General features: G+C 44.8%; 3 protein-coding genes across 3 annotated transcripts; all 3 read left to right on the top strand.

Moving 5' to 3' along the window:
* Positions 1–3,584: 3,584 nt before the first annotated feature.
* On the top strand, positions 3,585–4,517 carry LOC146965648 (olfactory receptor 10A3-like). Its single transcript, XM_085765071.1, has one exon. The coding sequence runs from the start codon at positions 3,585–3,587 to the stop codon at positions 4,515–4,517; it is 933 nt and encodes a 310-aa protein (XP_085621197.1).
* A 4,560-nt stretch (positions 4,518–9,077) lies between these two features.
* On the top strand, positions 9,078–10,031 carry LOC146965649 (olfactory receptor 10A6-like). The gene has a single exon (XM_085765072.1). The coding sequence runs from the start codon at positions 9,078–9,080 to the stop codon at positions 10,029–10,031; it is 954 nt and encodes a 317-aa protein (XP_085621198.1).
* A 3,799-nt stretch (positions 10,032–13,830) lies between these two features.
* Positions 13,831–14,784, top strand: LOC146965650 (olfactory receptor 56A4-like). The gene has a single exon (XM_085765073.1). The coding sequence runs from the start codon at positions 13,831–13,833 to the stop codon at positions 14,782–14,784; it is 954 nt and encodes a 317-aa protein (XP_085621199.1).
* Positions 14,785–16,320: the final 1,536 nt, after the last annotated feature.

Below are 16,320 nucleotides of genomic sequence, written 5' to 3' on the forward strand. Positions count from 1 at the left end.
GGCACTGCTGTCATGCAGTGATAAAAAAGAGCCTATGCGGAGATGAACGGAGCGAGCCAAGAGCCAAAAATGTATTCGCGACGTTCGCGGTCGATATAAAGTGGATATGATGTTTCATTCATCCATGTTTTGACAGACAACACAACAGCCTGTGATAAAGAGTTGCGCCGCACCGACAGACAGTCATGTGGCTCAGCAGCCAGGTGACGCACACAGCACAACAACACAGCACACAACAACACACAGCACAAGAGTCAAGACACAGCGCAGCAACATGTGCAGGCTGCTGCAGCAATGCAAGTCAAAGGGACACCGCCGAAAATAAATAATAAATAGCTAAGGCTGCACGTAGTTTTGAAATTGTTTTGGCGCATGTTTTCATACATAAAATGACCAAAAATGAACACTATAAGCGGATTTCTTGATAACGAATTATTTAAACAGCATTTGTATAGAAATGATTCCGTCCCAAGCCTTTTGATCCATAAGCGGTTTCCACTGTATTTTGATTGGTTAAAACAGCCTTCCACACGTGCATTGCGTCACTTGGTAGCGGATTTCATGGTTGCGTGTGTACGGAGTGTTTTTATTACACCACTCGTGTGGACGCGGAGCAAAACTCCGGTTTCAAAAATACCCGGGCTCGTGTGGACTAGGCCTAAGTTACCTGTGTGTTGGTGTTTGTGTGTGTGGGAGAGGAGTGCACGTACAGTATGTGTATGTTACCTTTGTGTTTTGGTGTGTGTGTGTGTCTGTAACTGTAATCACATGAAGCTACCTGTATGTGTTGGTGTGTGTGGCTCCAGGTGGATTGTTTATAAACATGTTAACAAGGGCCAGGTGGATTGTTTATGAACCTTAACGAGCTCTGGCCTGAGGCTCAGAGGTTACCATGGCAAATGTTGCAACGGTTGCAAATGACGATAGGGGCCCCCCTGGCTGAGGCAGACAGAAACATGGAGAAAAAGAGCGATTTTCTGCCTCTGCACTGGTCTCGCATTTAGGCTTATTCTGACAAAACGGTAACTCCTATCAGAAAAGAACACACCGTGAACGTCACAAGGACTTCTTGAACACTTTGGTGTGATTTTGGTGTTTCTACAGTAAATGTTTTGCTGAAATGTGCAATTCTAAGGGTGTATTCACACCTGCAGTGTTAGTGCGCACTAAATCTGGTGCGCACTAAATTTGGTCCAGTTTGGGTCGGTGTGAAAGCACATCGCACTCTAATGCGCACCAAAACTAGTGCGGCCTGAGGAGGTCGTCTTGTCTCGGTTCGGCTCCAGCCTAAGCTAAAGGGGCTCCCGTAGTCGCTGACAACGGGTTAACGCAGCGGGGAGACCGCCCGGTCCTCCGGTGCTGCGGAGCTCTGCCCCCACAAACGAAGCAGCAGCAGCGGGGCAGCCGGTCGGTGCGTGTCCGCTGAGTCCGCTCAGACACCGACAGGTCGGCGGGTCCGTCCCTCAGGTCCGCGGAGCAGCTGGTTACCGAGCAGCAGAGGTCCGCCCGTGTTTAAAGTTTAACCGGGAACTAACGGGACCGAGCTGGGTGAACGCAACCGGAAACCAGCCGGAAGTACCAAACAGAGTTATACATGCAAACAATACAGAAATAAATGACCAGATGAAATGAACAACCGGCCCTACTGGAGTCTCCATCATGAAAGTTTTATCAATCAGTGCTTCCAGATTTCAACCGGTAGTCATGGAGACAGGACGCTCTCCAAGTTTGGTCCCGAGTGACAAAAAGCAGGTGTGAACGCAACTGCACTAACAATGTATCATTTTAACATTTGGTGCGCACTAAACAGGTGTGGATACACCCTAAAACAGGGGTCTGTTCTGCTTCTCACAGAAAATCTTTGTATTGGAGTCAATGAGGAGCAGAGACAGACATGGCCGCACTTAGAGGCTGACAATTCGAATTCTGTAAGGCTCTCAGATATGTTGAGCACATGATGAGAGAGATAACAAGAGTGTCTACAAATTCTGAAAAAAATCATGTGTGTAGAGTGTAAATTGTGTCCAGGAGGAGTATGGAAAGAGAAAAGTTTCAGATGATTTCAGACAACTTCTCCCACTCTAACCGATGATGTCACGCACTCTGACACGAACATTCCGTGCAATACACACCCATTATAATCTCATAATTTCTCCAAAAATGATCATGGTGATTGATCAGGGAATTATCAAAAACTACATATAATACCTCTGGATAAATTGCATGAATGGGGACCAGGTGTTATGTGATACTTTTATGGTAAATGTAAGAATTTGAGTGTTCAGTTAGCAGATTGTAACAGTGTTTAAGTGATAGTTTTGTTTGGTCTTTCCAGTTGAGTAGAATATTTTTTTGGCCACGGTTGTAGAGATGAGGATGAATGTTTGAAGATGTTTTGGGGGTTGATAAAGAGGAGAGCAGGGCTATGGTGTGGGAGAGTGGCAAGGTGTGGGAGAGTGGCAAGCCAAGACAAGGCAATTTTATTCGTGTAGCCCGTTTTTACAAACAGTAAGTCTCAAAGGGCTTTACATGGCATCATAACAACATCCTCTGCCCTTAGACCCTCACATCAACTGAGGAAAAACTCCATGGAAAACCCTGGAGTGCGGAAGTTGAGGATCTTGGATAGTTGGGGGTTGGGGGGGTCCAGCAGAAGTCCACTTTGGGTCCGCACTAAGTCCGCCTCGAGTATGCTTGGAGTCTAGAACGCCTGAGTATGTGGGGGCCTTAAGGCTCCAGGTCACCTTCAGTGACCTTTCATGACTGCAGATCTGAATCCAGTAGAACATCGTTGGGATGTGGTAGAACAGAATATTACAAAAGTTTCCATCATGCAACAAAGAGCTGTAGTTGTTGGAGACCAAAGGCGACTCCACCCTGTGTTAGTGTGGTGTTTGAGGTCAGGTGTATGGCTTTACCTCCCTCTGGACTCTGGCTAGACTCATCACTGCTTCCATCTATCCAGGCAGCAGCAACAGAAGATAAATTTCCCACCGCTGCTTCAGTCTGGATCAGTGCAGCGTGGAGACTTCAGCTGTGAAGTCTTCATTGAATAGTCAGTCAGATAGTCAGTTGTGAAGTGAGGTGAAGGCTTCATTCAAGGTTTTTGTCAGTGGAAACTTATTATGTAGACTTCCTCTGTACTGGTAACACAGAGGACAATCAATACAGCAGCACTATGAGTGTATTGCAGTAATACCACTAATCTGGAAAGTAAATATCTCTGGACTGTAATTCTGAAACATTTCACTATGACATCACCAAGGTCCTCTGCTGTTGAGAGAACATTTTACCTCTGACTCTGATCTGTTATAATCTGTCATTAACTTTAACGACTTCTGATTCATAACTAATTCATCCTGTACATTCTCTGGGTCTGCATGTGGGATATTTAACATTGGTTGGATGTATGTATGCACACTGTTATGGAAGTGTAGGTTGACTTATGTAAAATGTGATTATCTTATGGTTTGGGACAAGTTTTGTCAAATTGGACTTGGTCAAATTGGACTTGGTCATTAACTTTCCTTTTTCACCCTCCACTGCTGTGACGTGTGTTCATTCAGTTAACCTCTGTTGTCGACATGAGGACCAACACCAGCCGGAATCCTCTCTACTTTAACCTGACTCTGTTTTCAGACTACGGGCCCCTCAGATATCTGTTCTTCAGTGTCAGTCTGCTGATCTATGTGACTATAATCTCTGCCAACACTGTCATTATTCTGACAGTGAGTCTGGAGAAGTCTCTGCATCAGCCCATGTATGTATTAATCTGCTGTTTGTCTGTAAACGCTCTGTACGGCTCAGCCGGTTTCTTCCCCAGGTTTCTGATGGACACACTGTCTGACACTCACCTGATCTCACGTCCGTTCTGTTTCATTCAGATCTATGTGATTTACACTTATGCATCAAACGAGCTGACGATTCTCGGCATCATGGCCTATGACAGACTTGTTGCTATTTGCCAGCCTTTACACTATCACAGAAAAATGACCTGTAGGACGTTGATACTTCTTGTTATCTTTGCTGTGCTCTACCCTGCATTTGTATGTGGTGCTATTCTCTACCTCAACATCCTCCTGCCTTTGTGTGGTAATATAATACACAGGATTTTGTGCTCTAACTGGTCTGTGGTTCGGCTCTCCTGCGTGGACACAACTCTAAATTCCATAGTGGGTCGTATACTGACTATAACCACTGTCTTCCTCCCTCTGTTCTTCGTCCTGTACTCCTACCTGCGCATCCTGATCGTCTGCAGGAGAAGCTCGTCTGAGTTCAGAGGAAAGGCCTTACAGACCTGCCTGCCTCACATCGTGACATTTGTCACCTTTTCTTTCTCTCTCTTCTGTGAACTTTCCCTGAGTCGTTTAGAGCCTGGGGAAGTGAATCCATTTGTCTTCGTTGTTTTATCTCTGGAGTTTCTGATCATACCCCCGATCAATAACCCTCTGGTTTATGGCCTGAATCTGCCCCAGATCAGAGGGGTACTTTTTAGATTTTTCAAGGTTCCTGCATAAAAACTCAATATACACAGATAGTAGCTAATCTTCAATTATTCCAGTTCCAGACATCCCTCTCCCTGGCAACACTTTCCAGCTCCTAGGAGACTAGGAGGGATACAAAATCCCTCTGGTCTGCCTGGGGTAGGGCTGGACAATTGATTATATATAAAAAAAAAAACTTTTTAAAGTATATTTTTCAGGCTTTTTGCCTTTAATTGTTAGTATAGTTGAGAGAGACAGGAAATGGGGAGGCAAAGAGGGAGGGGGAATGACATGCAGCAATGGGCAGCGAGGACTATAGCCTGCTCTACCCACTGATCTAAACAATGCCCCCAATTAATAGAATTTTAATCATGATTCTGATTTTGGATCCAAACAATCTCAAAACTGATATAATTGAAGAACAACAATTATTTTGTAATTTTCCTAGACTATTGAGATTTTCACTTAAATGTGATGGAGCAGTGGCTCTACTCCGTGCTCCCTACTCCGTGCTCCCTACTCCATGCTCCCTACTCCCTACCTTACTCTGCACTCCTCACTCTATCTAAGGCTGAACGCAGCTGCCCTGCAGAGGAAACCATTTCAGCTGCTTGTAACCACAATCTCATTCTTTCAATCACTACTACTTGCAACAAAAACTGACCAGTAAATTGAGTGCTTCACCCTCCGGCTCAACTCCTTCGTCACCACAGAAGACCGACAGGCTACAGGGTCTGCACTACTGCTGACACCACCTTGATCCGTCTGTTGATCTCCTGCTCCATCCTCACCGTTACCCCATTCTCCTGCAGTACTCCTCACAGAGCCCCTAGGGCGACACGGTTGTAAGCCTTCTCCAAGTCTACAAAACCAGCTGGTCAAACTCCCATGCCCCCTTCAGCACACCTGTCCTGCAAGGTTAAAGATCTGGACCACTGTTCCACACCAAGAATGGAATCTGCATTGTTCCTCCTCAACCTGAGGTTTGACTATTGTGACGGCCCTGCTGTGGGCGCTTGTGTTCACAGTGAAAATGTGATGTGTGGTATGGGTGTGTCCGAAAGACCTGTGTTTTTCCAAGGTTTCCAACCTGAGTGAATGATTGGAGCCTGATGTGGAGCACCTGGACCCGGTGTTCTGCAGCTAGCTTAAGCCCTGCCTCTGATGATCTCGTCTCTCTCTACATTGTCCCAGCACGCTCACCCAAGCCAGCTCCTTGCCTTTTGTTGTTTTGTTTCACTTTACAACACTCACACACATTGGCCCTCATTTATCAAACTTGCGCAGGATCTGGTGTAGATTCTGGTGTAAATATCAGTGTACGCCAAGTGTCACGTGTGATTTACTAAAAGTGTGTACGCTGCTGATTTCGGCGTAGAACCGGCGTGGTGGTGATAAATCCGGCAGCTGAAAACGAGCGTCATTTAAATGTCACGCCCCGATATATTCCTGCTTTAGAGGTGTCGCCCTGCCCCTTTTACGACATGGAGACACGGAAGACGGCCAAGAAGACGGACTTTACTGACGTTACCGCGTTGAACAGGGAGAGGGCGGCAACATTAAATATCTGGACATTGATAGATTGATAGATTTTGTGATTGATAAGCGTAATCCCAATGGATGGAGGCTGCAGACGCACGTGTCACCGACCATGTCAGGAAACCCAGCGATCTCATGAAATGCTCCTGCAGTTTACTAAACACAAGTGATTGAGGAGAAATCATATGGGCATATTACTGCTGCGAACGTGACTTTATGACCATCAGCACCGCTCGCATGGTTCGGCTGATGGAGGGATGTGAAACACCGGTCCGATGTCCCGCTGACAGGTCCCGGTGGCGGGGAAGAAAAAAAAAAACACTCCGCCGCGGAGATCAGCTGTATCTGGACAGGTAGCGGAGCCCCCCACCCCCACCCCCGCAACCGGGGGCTCCGGTGTCCGGCAGAGAGAGAGACTGAGGAGCCGTCCGGTCATGCTCTGGTGCAGGAGATGTTGGAAGTTTGTGTGTGTGATCTAACAATAACAGGTCTGTCTGTCATTGACTGTTTCTGTTTACACAGCTGATTAACGAACATCTGTCACATCGTGGTTTTTAATTTATCTCAGTTGCTCAAAATAAAAGTCGAGTTAAATTTTCAACACAGACTTGGTTGTAGCATTTCTTTTTTTTTTTTTGGCTACTTTTTATCTTTTTATCAATATAAACAACAACAACATGTGATCCACATCGCTGCGTTATTAGACTATGGTTTAATAATCATTTTGACACAGCAGTACTCCTTCCTGCATGTTCTACGCTGGTTCCAAATGTGCGTACACCTGGTCAGAGCTGGCGTGAGATTTGTGCGTACCGTACGCTCACGCTCAGATTGATAAATGCCAATCCTTGCGGTGAATTTGGTGTACACCCATTTTTTTGGTGTACGCAAGTTTGATAAATGAGGGCTATTACATGTACACATGCAGCCACATCTACACTACTGATACCACTGACTGCCACACCCCACCTGCTTAAATTGTTTACTTTAAGTATTTTGTTAAATAAATGATGATTATATCGTTTGCCATTTGTGTCCAGCCCTGTACTTTGTTGCAATTTTTGAGCCAGTTTGTGACACTATTGGTCCCAGCCTCATTTCCAGCACCCTGGTGCAAACTTTCCCAGGGAAGCTGAGCAGTGTGATCCCTGATAGTTAGAGCACACCCTCTGACGCCCTTTCTTAAAGATGGGAACCACCACTCTGGTCTGCTACTCCACAGGCACTGTCTTGATCTCCACGTGACAGTGAAGAGGCATATCATCCAAGACAATCCCGCAAAGTCCAGAGCCTTCAGCATCTCAGGGTAAATCTCATCAAGGGTTTCTATTCTTTTTTATTTTAAGTATATTTTTTTGGGCAATTTTTTGCCTTGATTTGATAGTATGGTTGAGAGAGACAGGAAACGGGGAGGCAGAGAGAGAGGGAATGACATGCAGTAAAGGGCCACCCGATGTGGGATTCAAACCAGGGTAAGGACTGTAACCTCTGCATATTGGGTGCCTGCTCAATTGAAAATACTCCTCCATGGCCTTACCAAACTCCTACACCCAACTTTTTGCTTCTGCAACTGCTGTGGCCCTCCTGGCCACTTGGTAGCCATCAGATGCTCTGGAGACCTCTGGATCAACTACACCTAAAAGGCCTCCCTCTTCAGCTTGATGCCTTCCTTCACCACGGGTGTCCACAAGCACCACAACAGGCACCAACAACTCTGAGGCCGCAGCTGCTTATATAATGGAAGCTCTGAACATGGACCACTCCAACTCCATGTCCCTGAACTTGCCCTCTCTAGTCTTCCCCAGGAGATGACAAAATACATCCATTTGTTCCCAGTGCCTGGGTCTGTCCAACAGCCTACCCCAACTCCTGATGCAACTCACCACTGGGGGGCAATCAGTTGGCAACTCTGCCCGTCTCTTGACCCGAGTGGCCATAACATATGGCTGCAGGTCTGATGACACAACCATCAAGTTGATCAATGAACTTAGACAATGACCATAAAGGAATAGTTCACCAAAAAATGAAATTCAGTCATTGTTGACTCACCCTCATGCTGATGCATACTCCAGAGTAGTTATTTATTCCTCAAAGTGCATCTAGAGACCTGGGAGGCCGGTTTGTAGTCCAACCAAAACTTTATATGAGAGTAATAGTGCCCGACACAAAAACGTCCATAAAACTACACAAAAACACCTTGTAATATTCCTCCACACTGCTCGTCCGCTGCAATCCAAGACTACTAAAGTTATTTAGTCCAGAGTTTACCCGAAACAACACCATTTAGGCAAGTCCGGTCATGTCCACGTGTATTGTATTGTATATAGGACTGTTTAAGCTGTAAAAAAGTCCAAATGAGGTCGTTTCCAATGAACTCTGGACTATCTCCCTTCAGGACACTTGGATTGCAGTGGACGAGCAGTATGGAGGAATATTAAATGGTTTTTGTGTAGTTTTAAGGACCTTTTTGTGTCGGGCCCTATAACTCTCATATAAAGTTTTCGTTGGACTATGAACCGGGTCTCCAGATGCACTTTGAGGACTAAAAAACTACTCCGGAGTATTCATCAGCTTGAGGGTGAATTTCATCTTTTGGTGAACTATTCCTTTAAGTACTGTATGTTCACTCAATAATATTTTTAAATCTGTGTTGTGCCCTTCATCCAGTTGTCTCAGCTGCCGCATAAACAAATGGGATAAAAACACTTTTGATCCCTTTGGGCCTGTTTGTATCAGTGGCTGTTCTCAGTACAGCAGATCAACAGTATAAAGGCGGCAGCTGCTTGTGTTCAGATCAGACGGGGTAGGATGCTGCTCGTCTCAGCTCACTTTACATGAGCTGACTGTTTCCTCAATGATTTTTTAACTTATGTCGCAAATTGTTGTGCTGTATTGTTGTATATTATGTGCAGCTGATGTGAATTCCATGCATGCTGACTTGTTGTGTTTTCAGTCTTGGTCGATTATGAGTCAAAAAAGGACAATTTAAAGAAAACACTGTATTTCAATTTACTGTTCACTGACTTGTGTTTCAGCTCAGTGTCTTGTGTTGACATGAGGACCAACACCAGTCTGAATCCTCTCTACTTTAACCTGACTCTGTTTTCAGACTACGGGCCCCTCAGATATCTGTTCTTCAGTGTCAGTCTGCTGATCTACGTGACTATAATCTCTGCCAACACTGTCATTATTCTGACAGTGACTCTGGAGAAGTCTCTGCATCAGCCCATGTATGTATTAATCTGCTGTTTATCTGTAAACGCTCTGTACGGCTCAGCCGGCTTCTTCCCCAGGTTTCTGATGGACACACTGTCTGACACTCACCTGATCTCACGTCCGTTCTGTTTCATTCAGATCTATGTGATTTACACTTATGCATCAAACGAGCTGACGATTCTCGGCATCATGGCCTATGACAGACTTGTTGCTATTTGCCAGCCTTTACACTATCACAGAAAAATGACCTGTAGGACGTTGATACTTCTTGTTATCTTTGCTGTGCTCTACCCTGCATTTTCATGTGGTGCTGTACTCTACCTCAACATCCTCCTGCCTTTGTGTGGTAATATAATACACAGGATTTTGTGCTCTAACTGGTCTGTGGTTCGGCTCTCCTGTGTGGACACAACTCTAAATGCCGTAGTGGGTCGTATAGTCACTGTAACTACCATCTTCCTCCCTCTGTTCTTCGTCCTGTACACCTACCTGCGCATCCTGATCGTTTGCAGGAGAAGCTCGTCTGAGTTCAGAGGAAAGGCCTTACAGACCTGCCTGCCTCACATCGTGACATTTGTCACCTTTTCTTTCTCTCTCTTCTGTGAACTTTCCCTGAGTCGTTTAGAGCCTGGGGAAGTGAATCCATTTGTCTTTGCTGTTTTATCTCTGGAGTTTCTGATCATCCCCCCGATCAATAACCCTCTGGTTTATGGCCTGAATCTGCCCCAGATCAGAGGGGTACTTTTTAGATTTTTCAAGGTTCCTGCAAGAAAACACAATATACACAGATAGTAGCTAATCCTCAATTATTCACAGATGAAGTAGTTACGGAGTACACACCCTTAAAACAGTCAGTAAATAGAATAATTTCACCATCATATTCCCTTATAAACACACATTACATTCATTCATACATGATATTATTCAGATTGTAAAAGTTCATTCCACCTCTACTGCCTCATGAAATGTGGGTGACTGTCTGAGACTGACCATCCAGTAAAAGTGTGTGTTCCTCTGTATCTGTCTCTTCTGTTTCCTGTTAACAAACACACATGGGTAAAACCACCTCCATGGTTGCAGACTGAAGATGTCGGCACAGACTAATGTGAGAGTTAATGTTTGTGTTCTTAATGCCAGTTTAAGGTGATGTTATTCATTATATTATATTATTCATTGCAGTTGGTGTGGTCATGGGAGTGTTGGGTTGGTGGACCACTAGGACTGATATGTCACTTTTTCTTGTTGACCTTCAGTGACCTTCAGTGTTCTCGGTTAAATAGAACAGTTAAACCTTTCACCATTCAGTGAAATGGAGTACAGGTGTTACACTGTTAATTAGTTATAATTATAATAATAATAGTTATATATTAGATAGTTATAACTGATGCCGTGTAGTAGTTACAGTTAGAAACAATTCTGGTTAGCTCAAAGAAGTGGGGATCTCCACACTGTGCCTTTACCGGAACCCAGATCTGCAGTATATTAGCCGATAACCAAACATCCTTCTGCTTATTTGGGTCGTGGTGGCAGCTGTGGTGAAACAGAAAGTTCTAGCCTGGGAGAAGTATAAAAAGTATTCACCCTCCAAGGCTTCACTCCAAGGTCAAATGGAAGAAGGTTCTTCAGTCTGATGAGACAAAAATTTTGCTTTCTGACCATCACACTAGACCCCCCCCCCCGCCAAGGTATGAGCTTGGGAAGCGATGCTGCTGATACAGCAGAGTTTATGATGGGTGCTTTTTTCACATATTTCTCATCATCAGATCGTAGACCATAGCTTTAACATTATATAGTTTTAATTAATTGACATGACATGAAAAATTCAGTTTCACATTGACATTAAAGAGTTTTTTGGGGAAATTCAATCCACCTTTTTCCAAACGTCAAAAACGTAGCCTGTTTTGCCGGTTTTGCACTTCTGGTGGAATTTTATCTTCACGTTTCCATGGTTTTGGTAGTCTGGCCCACACTAGCCACACACTAGCCCCCCCGAGGTGTGCATCAGGTGTATGAATGTGTATGAATGGGTAGTTCCCCGTGCTGTGTCTAGCACTGTATGAATGTTTGTGTGAAAGGGTGAATTTGACCAGTGCAAGTGCAAGTCCATTTACTATTTACCTGGTGCAAACTTTCCCTGTGAGGCTGAGCAGTGTGATCCCTCATAGTTGGAGCACACCCTCTAACGCCTCTTTCTGAAAGATGGGAATCACCACCCTGGTCTGCTAATCCACAAGCACTGCCCATGTGACAGTGAAGAGGCATATCATCCAAGACAACACCACAATGTCCAGAGCCTTCAGCATCTCACGGCAAATCTCATCTACCTGGCACCTTGCCACTGAAGAGTTTCTTAACCACCTCAGCGATCTCTGCCAGGATTATGGGTGAAGATTCCCCTGACCCTTAAGACGGCATCCTCCACACAGAATCTGTCAGTTAGGTTCAGGAGATCAGGAGACAGGCCCCACTTTTATGACCCCCATGATGTGTCGGACAAAGGTGGTGAGGAACCAGATCAGGATCAAGGAGAGCGGCTGGTACAACATGCTGCAACAAACTTTTTAATGACTCCATCAACAGTGGGCTACCAGAGCCTGAGGGTGACTCTGAGGGCGCACTCACACTAGGCAATCGTACCGCCCCCAAGCATGTTTGCCCCCTAAAGTCCGGATTCTATTGCAAGTGTGACTGCAAGTGTTCCGTGCTTGAGTATGGTACACTTCCCTGGCCCGGTGCGGTTGGAAGAGGTGTGCTTGAGCACGGTACGCTTGGTCACAAATGCGCACAAGCACGTAATGCGCTTCAGGTTCGTTCTCCATCACGTTTCTGCAACTGCGTGTAAACAACAGTCACTTGACGATTACATTGTGCCATGTGTATGTCAACATCACTAGCTAACATCGCTTTGAGTAAACCTTAAGATAACCATGACAACCAGTCAAACAGATAAAAAGCGGCATTCTTTCTGCAATCAGGTTAAGCGCGCATCCGCCGTGTTGGTAAACAAATAATCCCTCTAATCAACGTGATGACATATGTGTTGGAGGCAACCGTGCCTGAACACACTTGGGTTTGAGGTAGTGTGAGTGCGGGCCATCGGGAGACAGGGAAGGCGGGGCATTCATGCTTCAGCACGGTACGGAACAACTGGCTCTAGTGTGAGTGCACCCTAACTCTAAACTTGAACCCAGATCAACTTCAAGTGGCTTGTGATTCTTAAGTACTTTCATACTATATGTGACAGTTGAGGTTCCTGTCACTATGCCTCCAATTGATCATGTGCCCTGGCTACTTGGCCAAGGGGATGTCCCTCTGGTTGACTGGCAAGCGCGCATGACTCTTACCCGGGAGGTGTGGGTTCAATCCCCGCCCGGGCCCTCTTCACCTTGCCACATATACATAAATCAGAATCAGGTGGTGGTGCTGCTGTACTGGTGTGAGAAGTGTAGGCTTGACTAACATGAGATCATGTTCGTCCATTTATAGCAGAATAAAGGCCCCCACATACTCGGGCGTACTGTGTGCATACTGTGAGCAGCGTGGACTCCACACGCACTGTTTGAGGTTTCATAGTCGAGCATACAGTGTCACATTTAAAACAGGTTGATGTCAAGATTTCTATTGTAGGACACAGAGTACGCATACGTGGAGTCTGCGCGGTCATAAAAATTGAGCTTTGCGCGGATGGGTCCAGCAGACGTCTGCACTGAGTCCGCCTCGAGTATGTGCTGACGTCCTTGGAGTCAAGAATGCCTGAGTATGTGGGGGCCTTCAGTGACCTCTCCTGACTGCAGATCTGAATCCAGTAGAGCATCGTTGGGATGTGGTAGAACAGAATATTACAAAAGTTTCCATCATGCAAAAAGAGCTGTAGTTGTTGGAGACCAAACGTGACTCCACCCTTTGTTAGTGTGGTGTTTGAGGTCAGGTGTATGGCTTTACCTCCCTCTGGACTCTGGCTAGACTCATCACTGCTTTCATCTATCCAGGCAGCAACAACAGAAGATAAATTTCCCACAGCTGCTTCAGTCTGGATCAGTGCAGCGGTGAGACTTCAGCTGTTGAAGTCTTCATTGAATTGTCAGTCAGATAGTCAGTTGTTCGGTGAAGGCTTCATTCAGGTTTTTTGTCAGTGGAAACCTATTATGTAGACTTCCTCTGTACTGGTAACACAGAGGACAATCAATACATCAGCACTATGAGTGTATTGCAATAATGCCACTAATCTGGAAAGTAAATATCTCTGTACTGTAAACATGAAACATTTCACTATGACATCACCAAGGTCCTCTGCTGTTGAGAGAACATTTTACCTCTGACTCTGATCTGTTATCATCTGTCATTGACTTTAACAACTTCTGATTCATAACTAATTCATCCTGTATATTCCCTGGGTATGCATGTGGGATATTTAACATTGGTTGGATGTATTTGTGTACACTGTGTTAGGGAAGTGTAGGTTGACTTATGTAAGATGTGATTATCTTGTATATTATCTTGTAAGTTTTATGTCTAATTGGACTCATTTTCTTTCCTTTTTCACCCTCCACTGCTGTTACGCGTGTTCATTCAGTTAACCTCTGTTGTCGACATGAGGACCAACACCAGCCTGAATCCTCTCTACTTTAACCTGACTCTGTTTTCAGACCATGGGCCCCTCAGATATCTGTTCTTCAGTGTCAGTCTGCTGATCTATGTGACTATAATCTCTGCCAACACTGTCATTATTCTGACAGTGACTCTGGAGAAGTCTCTGCATCAGCCCATGTATGTATTAATCTGCTGTTTGTCTGTAAACGCTCTGTACGGCTCAGCCGGTTTCTTCCCCAGGTTTCTGATGGACACGCTGTCTGACACTCACCTGATCTCACGTCCGTTCTGTTACGTTCAGATGTATGTGATTTACACTTATGCATCAAATGAGCTGACGATTCTCGGCATCATGGCCTATGACAGACTTGTTGCTATTTGCCAGCCTTTACACTATCACAGTAAAATGACGTGTAGGACGTTGATACTTCTTGTTATCTTTGCTGTGCTCTACCCTGCATTTTCATGTGGTGCTGTTCTCTACCTCACCGTCCTCCTGCCATTGTGTGGTAATATAATACATAGGATTTTGTGCTCTAACTGGTCTGTGGTTCGGCTCTCCTGTGTGGACACAACTATAAGTGCCATAGTGGGTCGTATAGTCACTGTAACCACCATTTTCCTCCCTCTGTTCTTCGTCCTGTACACCTACCTGCGCATCCTGATCGTCTGCAGGAGAAGCTCGTCTGAGTTCAGAGGAAAGGCCTTACAGACCTGCCTGCCTCACATCATGACATTTGTCACCTTTTCTTTTTCTCTCTTCTGTGAACTTTCCCTGAGTCGTTTAGAGCCTGGGGAAGTGAATCCATTCGTCATTGTTGTTTTATCTCTGGAGTTCCTGATCATCCCCCCGATCAATAACCCTCTGGTTTATGGCCTGAATCTGCCCCAGATCAGAGGGGTACTTTTTAGATTTTGCAATGTTCCTGCAAGAAAACTCAATATACACAGATAGTAGCTAAGCTTCAATTATTCACAGATGAAGTACTTATGGAGTACACACCCTTAAAACGGTCAGTAAATAGAATAATTTCACCATCATATTCCCTTTAACATAAACACATATTACACTCATTCATTCATAATATTATTCAGATTGTCAAAGTTCATTCCACCTCTACTGCCTCATGAAATGTGTGTGACTGTCTGAGACTGACCATCCAGTAAAAGTGTGTGTTCCTCTGTATCTGTCTCTTCTGTTTCCTGTTAACAAACACACATGGGTAAAACCTACTCCATGGTTGCAGACTGAAGATGTCGGCACAGACTAATGTGAGAGTTAATGTTTGTGTTGTTAATGCCAGTTTAAGGTGATGTTATTCATTATTCATTGCAGTTGGTGTGGTCATGGGAGTGTTGGGTTGGTGGACCACTAGGACTGATATGTCAGTTTTTCTTGTTGACCTTCAGTGACCTTCAGTGTTCACGCATAAATAAAACAGTTAAACCTTTCACCATTCAGTGGAATGGAGTACAGGTGTTACACTGTTAATTAGTTTTTTATATATTAGATAGTTATAACTGATGCCGTGTAGTAGTTACAGTTAGAAACAGTTCTGGTTAGCTCAAAGAAGTCGGGATCTCCACACTGTGGCTTTACTGGAACCCAGATCTGCAGTATATTAGCCCATAACCAAACATCCATCTGCTTATTTGGGTTGTGGTGGCAGCTATGGTTAAACAGAAAGTTCTAGCGTGGGAGAAGTATAACAAGTATTCACCCTCCAAGGCTTCACTCCAAGGTCAAATGGAAGAAGGTTCTTCAGTCTGATGAGATAAACATTTTACTTTCTGACCATCAAAGTAGACCGCCCCATCATCAGATCGTAGACCATAGCTTTAACACTATATAGTTTTAATTAATTGACATGACATGAAAAATCCAGTTTCACATTGACATTAAAGAGTTTTTGGAGTAAATGTTTTTGTCAATCCACCTTTTTCCGAACGTCAAAAACGTAATCCGGTTTTGCTCTTCCGGTGGAATTTTATCTTCACGTTTCCATGGTTTTGGTAGTCGCGGTAAATGCATGGATTTTTTTTTTTCAAGGAAGATCTGTAAAACGCATGGATCATCACACCAACTTTTAACAATGGATATCACACAAATTTACATCTGTGTTAAAAGCCAGGGTTAATAGATCCATGCGTTTACCGCAACTATGACAACGACTGAAAACCATGGATATGGACCAGTGTATAATCCCTCAGGTCTGCCCTGGTGTACCCTCATTGTTGGACATTCCTGGAAAACCTCCAAAGGGAGCTGCCCAGGAGGCATCCTTAATAGATGCCTGAACTACCTCAAATGACTCTTTACAATGTGAAGGAACAGTGGCTCTACTCCGTGCTCCCTTCGGATGTCTTTGCTCCTCATCCTATCTCTAAGGCTGAACCCAGCCGCCCTGCAGAGGAAACCCATTGCTTGTAACCACAATCTCATTCTTTCAGTCCCACGACTCATGAGCATAGGTGAGAGTTGGAATGAAAA

The sequence above is a fragment of the Trachurus japonicus genome, chromosome 21 (genome assembly GCF_045865225.1).
Source record: "Trachurus japonicus isolate A0001 chromosome 21, Traja_1.0".
NCBI lineage: Eukaryota > Metazoa > Chordata > Actinopteri > Carangiformes > Carangidae > Trachurus > Trachurus japonicus.